Source organism: Cibotium barometz, chromosome 2, assembly GCF_041138505.1.
Source record: "Cibotium barometz isolate CiBa-2024 chromosome 2, ASM4113850v1, whole genome shotgun sequence".
NCBI classification, from domain to species: domain Eukaryota; kingdom Viridiplantae; phylum Streptophyta; class Polypodiopsida; order Cyatheales; family Cibotiaceae; genus Cibotium; species Cibotium barometz.
In genome coordinates, this window is record NC_141047.1 from 52,026,933 (window position 1) to 52,039,601 (window position 12,669).

At 45.9% G+C, this 12,669-nt stretch overlaps 1 protein-coding gene across 1 annotated transcript; it reads left to right on the plus strand.

The window, feature by feature from the left end:
* Window positions 1–455: 455 nt before the first annotated feature.
* LOC147641210 (subtilisin-like protease SBT1.7) lies at window positions 456–3,558 on the plus strand. Its single transcript, XM_086819159.1, has 2 exons — window positions 456–3,025; window positions 3,148–3,558. The coding sequence occupies exons 1-2, from the start codon at window positions 636–638 to the stop codon at window positions 3,236–3,238; spliced, it is 2,481 nt and encodes an 826-aa protein (XP_086675285.1). The 5' UTR covers window positions 456–635; the 3' UTR covers window positions 3,239–3,558.
* Window positions 3,559–12,669: the final 9,111 nt, after the last annotated feature.

The following is a 12,669-nucleotide window of genomic DNA, read 5'->3' on the forward strand; positions in this document are numbered from 1 at the left end:
CATCTTGTACTTGGGGCGGGAGGGGGGGGGCGGGGGAGAGGGGTTCTCTTGTTCGTGCCATTATATTACTTAAAAGTTATTTGAGGTGGTGAAGAAGGATGAAAATGTGTAGGGATGGGTGATGTACTCGTTACACATGGGATGTGGTTGTCACATGCTTAGTGTGATGATTAAAGTGAGATCCATGTGAGATCTATTTTGGAGGGGGGGGGGGCGGGGGAGAGGGGTTCTCTTGTTCGTGCCATTATATTACTTAAAAGTTATTTGAGGTGGTGAAGAAGGATGAAAATGTGTAGGGATGGGTGATGTACTCGTTACACATGGGATGTGGTTGTCACATGCTTAGTGTGATGATTAAAGTGAGATCCATGTGAGATCTATTTTGGAAGCCTCAAAAAACTTGCTAAGCACCGGTTCCCAACTAGTATATATATAGGTTCCCAACTAGTACTAGTATATATATATAGGGAGATATATATATGTATCAGCTCTCTATATAAGAAGAGAGAGGCCATATTCAATGTTTATAGGAAAATTGCGGGCATGTGTCTATATCCCTTACACGAGGTTTCCATGGCATCTGGCGTGCACCTTTGAAAGACCGATGAACTCGGCAGGATGAGATTGTTGAATCTATGGCGGGCCGAGCAGCACGAGTTCGCGCCGTAGCCATTCTCGCCTGTGCAATCTTGTTGCGAGCTACCTTGGCAGTGCTACAGCCTGATGAGGAGCAGCAGCACCTTTCTACGTACATCGTTCACGCGTCTCCCAAACAGAGGCCCATTGCTTTCTCTTCTTTGTCTCATTGGTACGCTTCCGCGGTAGCAGTTGCCACTGGCCTCCCTCTTCACCAATCTCTGAAGCGTCATGGCCCCTTCTACACTTACCATTCTGTCTTCAATGGCTTCTCTGCCAGGCTTACCTCTTCCCAAGCCTCTTTGCTTCTTCAAACCCCCGGCTTCGTGCATGCTTTTCCAGATAAGATCCTGCATCTGCATACCACCCACACCCCCGAGTTTCTGCATCTCACACCTGCTGATGCCTCCTCTGGCTATGGCCAAGATGTCATCGTCGGAGTCATCGACACAGGCATCTGGCCGGAAAGGCAGAGTTTCAGCGACTTAGGGTTAGGTTTTGATGAAGTGCCTTCTCGTTGGAAGGGAGAATGCGAAAATGGTACGGCTTTCAACTCTTCTCTGTGCAATAAAAAGCTCATCGGCGCGAGGGCTTTCTTCAAGGGCTACGAAGCAGCATCAGGCCCCATTGATGAGAGCAGTGAGTACAAGTCCCCCCGCGACAGTGAAGGCCATGGCTCTCACACCTCCTCCACTGCAGCTGGGGACTTTGTTGCCAATGTGAGCCTCTTTGGGTATGCCCCCGGAGATGCTCGTGGCATGGCACCAAATGCCCGACTTGCCGTCTACAAAGTCTGCTGGGAGCCAGGTTGTTACGACTCGGACATCCTTGCAGGCTTTGATTCTGCAGTGGCAGACGGGGTGGACATAATCTCTCTCTCAGTTGGGGGCTCTGTGGTGCCTTTCTATGAAGATTCCATTGCCTTGGGAGCGTTTGGAGCCATAGAGAATGGAGTTCTTGTGTCTTGTTCTGCTGGCAATTCTGGACCCTATGCTGGGTCTGTGACAAATGTCGCGCCATGGGTCCTCACTGTGGCTGCAAGCTCTGTGGATAGAAGCTTTCCAGCACCAGTTGTTCTTGGAGATGGTTCCTCCTATGGTGGGGTGTCTCTTTACGGGGGCATGCCATATTGGGAAGAAGGGCAACAGCTACCGCTGGTCTACGGGGGTGATGTTGGGCTCAATGGCAGCTCGCTGGCCTATTTGTGCATAACAGGGTCATTGGATCCTGAGCTGGTCCAAGGAAAGATAGTGCTTTGTGAACGAGGGAGCAATGCTCGAGTGACCAAAGGGCTTGTAGTGAGCAATGCAGGTGGAGCAGGGATGATTCTGGCCAATACCGCTGAAAGTGGGGCCGAACTTATTGCAGACAGTCACCTTCTGCCTGCAACTTTGGTGGGTTTCCAAGAGGGCATTGCCATTAAGGCTTACATTGCATCTGCGGGCAGCAATGCCACAGCCACTATAGTATTCAACGGCACTGAGCTTGGGGTGGAGCCGGCCCCTGTGATGGCTGCTTTCTCCTCACGAGGCCCTAACCCTCTTCCTGCACAGATTTTGAAGCCTGATTTAACAGCTCCTGGAGTTAACATCTTGGCTGCTTACACTGGCGCAACAGGGCCAACTGGCCTTGATTCTGACAATAGAATTGTTGATTTCAGCATAATGTCAGGCACATCCATGTCTTGTCCCCATGTTAGTGGCCTTGCAGCTTTGCTCAAAGCAGCTCACCCCACCTGGAGCCCAGCTGCAATCAAGTCCGCCCTCATGACCACAGCCTTGCTCTTGGATAACACTGGTAATCCCCTCACGGATGGGATAAATTGTGCGCTTGCCAACCCATTTGCCTATGGTGCTGGGCATGTGGATCCCCCTTGTGCTCTAGACCCGGGTCTTGTGTATGACCTGGGCGTGCAGGACTATGTAAACTTTTTGTGTAGCTTAGGTTACCGAGATGAATTTTTGGAGGTCTTCACTAAGGGGGACTATGACTGTTCCTATGCAGAGTTTAGGTCTGGAGATCTTAATTATCCTGCATTTGCACTAGTGTTTGGTGAAGGAGATGGTGAGAGTGTGTCTTTCACTCGGACTGTTACTAATGTGGGCAACACTAATGGCACCTATACTGTGCAAATAATTGCCCCACAAGGAGTCCACATCACTGTAGAGCCAGAGGTGCTAGAATTTGATGTCCATCATGACACACTCAACTATACAGTTACATTCCGAGCGGCTTCAGCTAACATTAGCTCCCATTCCACCACTATATCTCCCATGTCTTACCTACAGCAGCACTCATTTGGTTCCCTTACCTGGACAGATGATGTGCATGTAGTGCGCTCCCCCATTGCCGTGACCTTCCAACTTCAAGACTCACAAACAATACAAAGGTCTTTCCCAAATCTCATGTGTCATGCACATAATAGATAGATAGTTTAGCAGGTGGTTTTTTCTGGAGTGCATTGGATTTTTGTTGCCCTGATGATTTTCTTCTTGTTTTTTTCTGAACCAGGAATGATCCCAATTTTTTGCAAGAAGTTACGAGGGAGTTTAAGCATAGCATGGCTATGGGAGATACTTTGCATGGTAATCCCATTGCTTAAAGGACATCACATCATTAATTATACTTCTGTGGTTCCCTTTTCTTGTTTAGCCGTAGTTATGGTTTAATACATGGAGGCCTGCACGTTGTATTGCAAATCCTCTATATGTGATGTAACTGCATGCAATGTAAATTATAGAGACGTTAATGTAGTCATATCTCTTCTGTTTACTTCAAACATTGCTACTGTCAAGTTGTAATCTTTGAGGAGAAGTGCCTGTCTGGATAGCAGCCTCTTTCTGGGTTCATGTCCTTGTAGTCCTTGGTTTTCAGAGGGGCATTTTTTCCTTTTTGTCAAATAGGTGATGGAATCCTTCTTAACTGATGGGTGTTGGCAAGTACGATGGTCCTTGACCTGCTTGTCTGCTTGACTACACAGCTTGTTGAAATCCTTTTTGAGGAGTATTGTAAGTGTGATCTTAAGGCATGCTTACCTTCATCATGCATGAAAGTTGACTCTTACAAGTCACAGTTCATGTTATATTCTCTATGCGTAGATTGTTGTGAAAGTATGTAAACATGTTAGCTGGGAGAATTCCTACCCTTTCCTCTTCTTGTGCCTATAAACCCTTATATTCCATGAGTTGATTGTGAGGTCATTTCCCCCCTTCTTTACTGCACCCCACCCCAAAAAAAAAGAAAACCCTTCCTGCACGCGCACACATACTCCCCTACCTCTTATCCCTTAAAATTTTTAGAATGAGGACCTTGAATATAAAGGGGGCTGAGAAAGCAAGCTGCCTGCAGGCACACACATATTCCCCTACTTCTTATCCCTTGAGATTGTCAGAATGAGGACCTTGAACAAAAAGTGGCTGAGAAAGCAAGCTGCTAAGAGTGACCAAGCTAGTGGTGTGAGAAATGAGATCCACTATTAATGATTTATTAACAGCAATTATTGCAGCTCTTTCTGCAACATCTTGTCACGTGCAGCACTTGTGTGAGTGCCACGTGGACATACTTTCTACTTGCAGCCACTGCAAGGGTAAGATTTGAGGAAGGTAGACTGATTGGGCAGTTTTGACAGCCCTCTAGGCTCCTGGAGGTGCTTAGGACATGACATGGTTGAGACATTTTACTAGGTTTTATGACCTGAAAATGGATGGTCGGTTTGAATACAACTTACCATCACATCCCTATGTAAAGGGTCATTGACAAGATCACCTTTATTAAGCAAGAGGCTTTTACAATGGCAATAGCTAGCAAAAGAGCACTAAAATGTGCAGGGATTGGATACAACAAGTGATGATGAGGGAGGCCCTTTATATAGGGATGCTAGGAGCTGGCCGACTGTCCCTATGGAGCTGGCCGACTGGTCCACGATCCATAAAAGCGAGAAAATACCTAAAACCCCCAATAAAAGCCACAATCCCTAATACATTGAGACGCACAATATTCTAACACCCCCTCTCATCTCATAGTGTGCAAAAGTCTGAAGAAGATAAGTTGATGAAGATGCAACCATGGACACTCTAGTATTGTGCAATATCGGATACACCTCGGAAAGAGCACCTATTAACCTGACTACTCGAAATAAAATGCGACCCTGAACAACAGAGAAATCCGCTTGGCTCCAAGTTCCCATGCACGAGAAAATTGAGTTGCTAATAGTCCCCTCTCCTGCCCACAAGCCTGGAAGCACATGGGTCAACTTTGTATATCTAGAGAAGTACACTATCTTGGTTCTCTCGACATCGAAGCGCCCTGGGAGCCCTAGATGAGTCACTAGAAGTATCTGTATCACTGTCTTGAGTTGTGTCTTTGCCCTTCTCTTGAGATGAAGATGTGCTCTTGGTCTTGTCCTCCTTCTTGGACAAGCAGTCCTTAGACAAATGTCTTCTCTTCCCATACGAGAAGCAACAAGTTAGACCTTTCTTCTGTACTGAAGCAAGTGTTTGATCTGAACTATTAAGAGATACCTTGATCTTACCCTGAGAAACAAGGACGGACTCTTCTTCCAAGAGAAGGGAGCTGAGGTCATCAAAATCCAGTTAAATGGTTTACCTCAAGGCCTAAGAAACCACATTATATTCTGGGGGAAGCTTGGTGAGGATAAGTGCAGCCAATTGAGCAAAGGACAAGGCATCACCCATTGCTAGTAACTGGTCATGGATAACCTTTGCCTTCATAAGGAACGACTGCATAGAACCACCAGTAGGAAATAACATACTGTAGAGTTGCCCTTGCAATGTAACTGCCCTCATTGATGAATCTCGAGCATAGAGATTCTCCAATTTGGACCAAACTTGCCCTTGCAAAGTAAGTGCCCTCATCGATGAATCTTGAGCATAGAGATCCTCCAATTTGGACCAAACTTGATGTGCACTGGCAAGAGTTTGCACGGCCGGTGAGACCTTGTCATGTGCAAGTATTGCCATGAACATTGTCTGGAGCTAATTCTGAAGAGGCAACCAGAAAAACAACCAAGAAGTTTTGAGCATGAGGTGCAGATTGGCAAGGGTTGGACTTGGAGGAGGACTTGGATGCTCTGTCGGCTGCATGACAGGGTGCTGTCGGCTGCATACAGGGGCTGTCGGCTGCACCAAAAGGCAAGCCTGCTGAAAGCGCATCATTACATGGGATTTATGACCAATCGGCTGGCTGACTGCTGCACTCCAAGGGGTCCAAGAACCTATATAAATGCACAGATGCTCATTGTGTAGACTCATTCACTCCACTAGGGAGTGGGTCCAGCATTAGGACTATTTTGGGGTGTTTCCTCCTTTTCAGGAAGGCAGCCTATGGCTGTAGATTTAGGGTACCTTTTTGTACCATATGAATATACTGGATTTCCAGCTATCTCTCTCTCTCTCTCTACTCTCCCTTCTGTCTGCATTTTTGCATCAGCATGTTCTAAGTGGTGTTTAGGGTTGAAAGAAGACTCTCAGAGCTTCCGCGTGTTACAGACCTCCTTGGTATTGGTCCACACAAGCATTGAGTGTGCCTTCGAATCACGATCCTCCCAGTCCTTGTTATTCCACAAGGAACTCATCCTCTTGAATTTGGTCCACCGCCTCGAGTTTTGAGGATGCTCGAGCTTCTTCTCACTACCTTGAACAATCTCCCACAAACCCTTATGGATGAGCTAGATCTGCATATTCAGCTTTCAATGGGCATAGTTGGTTTCGTCCAACTTGTCCTCCTTCGTAAGGGGGGAATCCATATCCACAGCAACAAAGTAAATCGCAAAAACACAAATCTCAGCACTCCCAAGACTTCTCTTGAGCACTTTCCAACGGAGCAAAGCACGAGGACCAATCAGCCCCCTCTCAAATCTGAGAGTGAAAGAGGTTGGACAACAGCAAAACAGTCCATCAAAACGCATTGAAAACACCCAACCGGAGGGAGGGGAAGTCGGGGAAGAAGCAGGGTTGTTGGGGCCACTTGTCGGGTTGCACCACATGCGAATAAACCACCTCCAGAAGCTATCCTGACTGTAAAAAACAGCAGCCACTGGGACTTGCACCTCGTCACCTTGCAGGGGTTGCACGGGGCAGGAGCACCTCCAGGAAAAAAAAACGTTGATGTGAAGAGGCAGAAAATGCAGCCAGTAGATGAGAAAACGCAGGAGAGAGGAGGGGATCAAAACGTAGATGAGGGCTGTCGGGAACTAGTCATCTGATATCATGTTGGAGTATGCACAAGTTGAAGCATAGACAAGGAGAGAGAGAGAGAGAGAGAGAGAGAGAGAAAAGGAGCGAGCAATTGTTGACAAGATCACCTTTATAAAGCAAGAGGCTTTTACAATGGCAATAGCCAACAAAAGAGCACTACAATGTGCAGGGATTGGATACAACAAGTGATGATGAGGGAGGCCCTTTATATAGGGAATCTAGGAGCTGGTTGACTGCCCCTATGGAGTTGGTCGACTGGTCCACGACCCATAAAAGTGAGAAAATACCTAAAACCCCCGATAAAAAGGCACATTCCCTAATACACTGAGATGCACAATATTCTAACAAGACCAAGGGCAAGAGAGCTAAGACCAAGGGTATGCAGCCAAGGCACATATGTGGGTCCGCAGAAGCACCTGTGGATCAACAAGAATCGACAGCCCTCATACTTGAGCATGCACAAGTGGAAGACAACCAAGAACCTTTTGGATTGTCATGAACCTTTTGGTATGTTCCAGTAGATAAGCATGCATGAGTAAGATATAAGTTAGATTCAAGCACCACTATGTATATGATCATCTTTTGCAACAAACAATAGATTAGGATTACATCTCTTCTCTCTCTCCCCTGCTTTGTTTGCTAGATCATTAGCGTTAGCATAAATTCAGTTTGCTTAGCATTAATCATGTGTTTAAGTCTTCCATTGTTATTCAACACTCATGTGACACATCTGATGCTAGATACAAATATACCCCTCCAATGGGAATCCTCATACTCAAGTTGTCTGTTGTTCAAGATGTCTTTGACATATTGTATGCTTACCACCTAGTATTCTTAACCTTGAGGGTAGGAAAATACAAGGATCACAAAGTTTATTTCATTGCTGCCCAGCTGATCATATGAAGTGCTGATTCCCACAGTCAAAAATGACAGTCAAAGCATCCCAAGCATGGATGCGTGTGTTGTACTATTGGGTAAGTGTGACCAAATTGATTTTCTCACGATCAGGACTGCACACAAGTACTTTATGGGCATGCCTATGAAGTTCCTTGGGCACTGGCCCATGAGACTTCAAAGATTAAGGAACATGTGGAGCAACATTTGGACAGTGAAGTAGGGTAGATTTCCGCAGTGGACAAGAAGCGCAGGTTTGAGGCAGAATCTAGGCTGATTGCTGCTCAAAAGCAACCCCAGATCACCCGTACGGGAGGAAGATTGTCTCAACAGCCACATCAACCCCAGCACCTAAGATTCCATTACTTTTCTTCTTATTGGAGTTTCATATGCCTCAAATGATGAGGTGATGCAAAACATTCACATGCACAAGAGAAAAGAAATACAAAACATTCACATGCACAAGATATGGCACTGGATCCCAATGGCAGGATACCCCAATGCTTTTCTTTGAGAGACTTAGTTCTTCATGGAATGTATAAATCTAGGGTTGGGATGATCATCCCTTCTCAAAACCCTTCTCTTAATGCCTTGCTGAGCTTGCACACTACCAAATCAAGAACTCGTTGAATATTTCTGACCACTTTCGCCTGGCTACTTCCATTCTTTCTTGTTTGATTCTGTTTGGCTACTAGGATATCCCAATTCTGTCGTTAACCTAAAGCCCAAGAAAGTGATGTCCACCCGCCAGCTACTCCGCAAAGAAACAAGCCTTTTTTGTAGGAAGCTATTGTAGCTAGGGTTTACATCTTGGTAGCTATGGTGGGTTCAATATGAAAGCCATGGTTGGTTGCGTGTGGTGTAAAGGGAAAGAGTAAAATAATGGAAAAGTCAAGACCAATAGATGCACGACTCAATGGGGATTTCAAAAGCTCCATCAAATACATGCTTTTAGCCTTATCTTTTGACTAATTCAAACTTGGACTAGTTCTTCCCAAGGAAGCATTCTACACACTTGCACACTTGCATAATATCTAATCCAATCCTAAAATGTTGTTCACACCCAAACACAAAAATATGCTTATACACTCATAAGGAGTGTTCACATGCTATCGTTACAAGTTTTTACTTTGACTTTGGAACCCATACAATCATAAATGGTGGGAGAACATGTGTTGTCTCCAACATTTCGATTCCTACACAGATTGGCCCACCTCGCCCTTCTTCCTCCTACGCAGCCCTCTCCTCCTCCATCCTCCTCCATCGAGCACATTTGAGCCTTGTTTGCAGGTCTCACTTCGTTAGATGCATATATGGTTGTGTGCAGGCGAAAAGTGGCACGAAGAGAGAGAGAGAGAGAGAGAGAGAGAGAGAGCTGTGGATAGGGTTGTTGCGCTTTGACCTTCCATAGAGAGAGAGCAAAAAGCTAGAGTACATGGACGGAGCTCATCTCACCACAAGTAGCACAACATCATCAGACATCACAAACAGGGCCATTGGGAGAGGGGAGCCTTCCATGGGGCGACACTGTCTCTTCTTCTAGATAGGAACATTTGCTTAAAAAACATTAATTCAAAACCTTTAGAATGTGGCAATCAGAAGTGAAATTTGTTGGATATCATTCTGTATTATTTATTTAAAGTGGCATTTCAACATTTCAGTGCCCTAGTGAGACGTAGTCACCACCATCAACGATAGCTTTCTTAAACTTCTCAGTTTTTTTCCACGCAGACATATAAGATGCATTGTAATCTTCTTGGTCATGAGGGTTGTCATTGTAACATGCGGAAGCTTCGGAGAAGATCGGTAACTTCAATGCTCAGAAATCAGCACTCTTTTCGCGACGGAATTAGTGCACAAGCTGAATGAAGTTGTGCAGAAAATAGAGAGAGAGAGAGAGAGAGAGAGAGAGAGAGAGAGAGAGAGAGAGAGAGAGAGAGGACACAATATTGGGTCCCAAATACCCTCTGTAGGGCCCCCACCACGGATGGTGTATTTGCTTTATTAGAATGATGTGAATCTGAAAAGAAAATACAAAAATCCTTGACCTTTCTTAGCTGAGAAAATCCCTGCCCTTGATTGCATTCTTTCACCCCTTTGCTTAGCACCTTCTTGGCTTGTCTAGCCCTTTTATGTGTAAGCTCTTGGTGAAAAATGAGATAACACAAATGGGATTGTGGCTCTTCTATTTATACTACTCTATCAACAGCGACCAGCAATAAATGTCCCATGACTGAGTACTTCAGCATTTAATGCTGAAAAAATCACATAAATTTCAGTGCTTCTTTCCCTTGTTGGTTGGGCATCATGCGCATTCTTTCTTCATGGGCTGGACACTGATTTGCAAACAATCTGAGGGCTGGGTAGCCTATATGGGCTGCCCCATGCCATACAAAGACTGTATCTCCTGAGTGTTTGCCCTTAGCCTGCCCCTAGGGCTGTCCTACAGCTCCTCCATGGCTGGTGGGTTTAGCCGGGGCCTTCTTGGCCCTCATGGGGGTGGTTTCACACTATCCCCATGCCCACACAAAGACCCGGGGTAGCCCTATGGACTGGCCCCTTGTTCTAAAAGCAAACTAACTAACTACATAGTGATTTGGCATCCGGTACCATACCAGATACACAGAATCACTGACATCATTCCAGAGGGAGACTCGGCGCGGATTGGCACTGTTTCATGTGCAGGACAGTGCACACCTGACCTTGGACTCATGTGCAGGACAATGCACACCTGACCTCGGACGACTGAGATGGATCCCTGGCGGCTAACTTGTCCCGGATTGGACTCACATGGGACCAGTTCACCATCCCAGGTCCTGCACCTTCTGTACAGATATGTCTACGTGGCATACAAGTGCGGGATGCACATGACATCCCCTTTTGCTTAACTTGACGGAAGCTGCATAGCCTCCAAATAATCCGTCAATAACGCGGGATAGTCTTCAAAAAACTCTTTGCCAAGCCATACTGCTTCATGGGTCCCTCGGTCCTGAAACTTCGTGAGGAACTGTCTTAGTCTTTGGCCTGAGCCATGCTTGAAACGGTGCAGAAGGATCTATTCAGGAACCATAACTTCTGCTTCATCAACAATATCTGGTTCCGCTTCGTCTTTGACTTCTGAAGGGATAGGACCTGCATATGGCTTTAACCAATTGACGTGAAACACATCGTGCATGCATAGTCCAACTCGGAGGTAGCTTTAACTGCATAGACACCTCATTAATTTTTTCCTAATGGAAAAAGGTCCGAAGCTCCTGAAAGACTACTTTGGGCATCGCTTGCCCACATGTTTCAACCTTTGCTTCATAATCCGAGCTTCATAATCCGAAGATAAACCCAATCCCCTTCCAAAAACTTCATATCCCTTCGATCTTTATTGGCGAGTGTAGGCCTCTTGCGCTTTAACCAACCTGTCTTTAACTGACTCTAAAATCTCTTGGTAAGACTCCGTCACTGTGTTCGCTTCAGGTACTGAAGACGAGGTCCTGGTCAACAATGACCGGAAAGGTCTTCCAAATGCTGCCTCATATGGAGTCCTACCAATAGCTGAAGAAAAAGAATCATTCAAAACAGCTTGAACTAACGGCAAATAAGATTCCCACTTACCTTGCTGATCGTGGACATAACACTTCAGCACATCAAAGGTCAACTGGTTGTATATCTCTGTCTAGCCATTCGTCTGTGGGTGGAATGCGCTTGTTGATCGTGGACATAACACTTCAGCACATCAAAGGCCAACTGGTTGTGTATCTCTGTCTGGCCATTCGTCTGTCAAATAAGATTCCCACTAACCTTGCTGATCGTGGACATAACACTTCAGCACATCAAAGGCCAACTGGTTGTATATCTTTGTCTGGCCATCCGTGCACTGGAAAAATTCAATTTAGTACCAAAGTTATCAAACAATTCCCTCCAAAAATGACTGGTAAACTTGGCATCTCGGTCTAACACTATGGTCCTAGGAATCCTGCCAATCGGGTACCAATGCCGAATGAACACCTCGGCAACATCCTCGGCGGTCACATTGGCCCTGCAAGGAATAAGCATAACAAATTTGCTAAATCTATCAACAATAGTTAAGCACTGCGTATTACGCTTACTCGAACTCGGAGGCAGATTCGTGACAAAGTCCATTGAAATGTCTTGGAAAGGACCCTCAGGAATTGGCATGGGCTGTAACAACCCTATCTTCTTTCCATGAGGAGCTTTCACCTTTTGACAAATATCACAGCATTGTACATATGTAAACACATCTCGCCTCATCTTTGGCCAATAATATTGCCGTTCCAATTTCTCCAGAGTCGAATTCATGCCCCTATGACCACCTGTAATGGCGTCATGGACATCATGAAGAAGAGCTGCCCTAAACGACTTCATGACACATAGTCAGCCTATGTAGAAAAGCCAACCATCGCGTATCAGAAAGTGGCATGGTCCTGTGGCATCCAATGCCTGTTCCCACTGTGTACCGAATTCCTCGGAATCCGCGTACGTGTGCTTCATGTCATCTAGTCCTGTACCAACAAGATCGAGTCTAGTGGTTTGAATCGTAGTCACTTGTCCCTTCCTACTCAAAGCATTGGCCACTGGATTGGCCTTTCCTGGAAGGTACTCAATCATACCACCGAATTGCTAGAATATCTGACTCCAGTGGTGTTGTCGATCACTCCACTGTGCACTTGGCATTGTCTGAATCCAGTGTAATGTCTGATGGTCAGTACGAACCTCAAAGTCACGGCCATACATAAAATGTTACATTCCCGTAACGCCGCTACGGGCATTACCACAAGAGGGGACGGCCTCTGGCTCACCACCCAGCCATAGAGGAAGAATGAGGATTGCCCCTCATCCCCCAGGCTATATAGTGTGTGGCCTGCCGTCCACACTAGCCTGGCCGCCCATGACTCCGCATGGGCGTCCTCTC

What these genes read in the sequence shown, in the direction of transcription:
- LOC147641210 (XM_086819159.1), top strand. Translation starts at nt 636, where the DNA reads ATGGCGGGCCGAGCAGCACGAGTTCGCGCCGTAGCCATTCTCGCCTGT. An exon ending in GACTCACAAACAATACAAAG is followed by an intron (nt 3,026 to 3,147) that starts GTCTTTCCCAAA and finishes TTTCTGAACCAG; the next exon opens with GAATGATCCCAATTTTTTGC.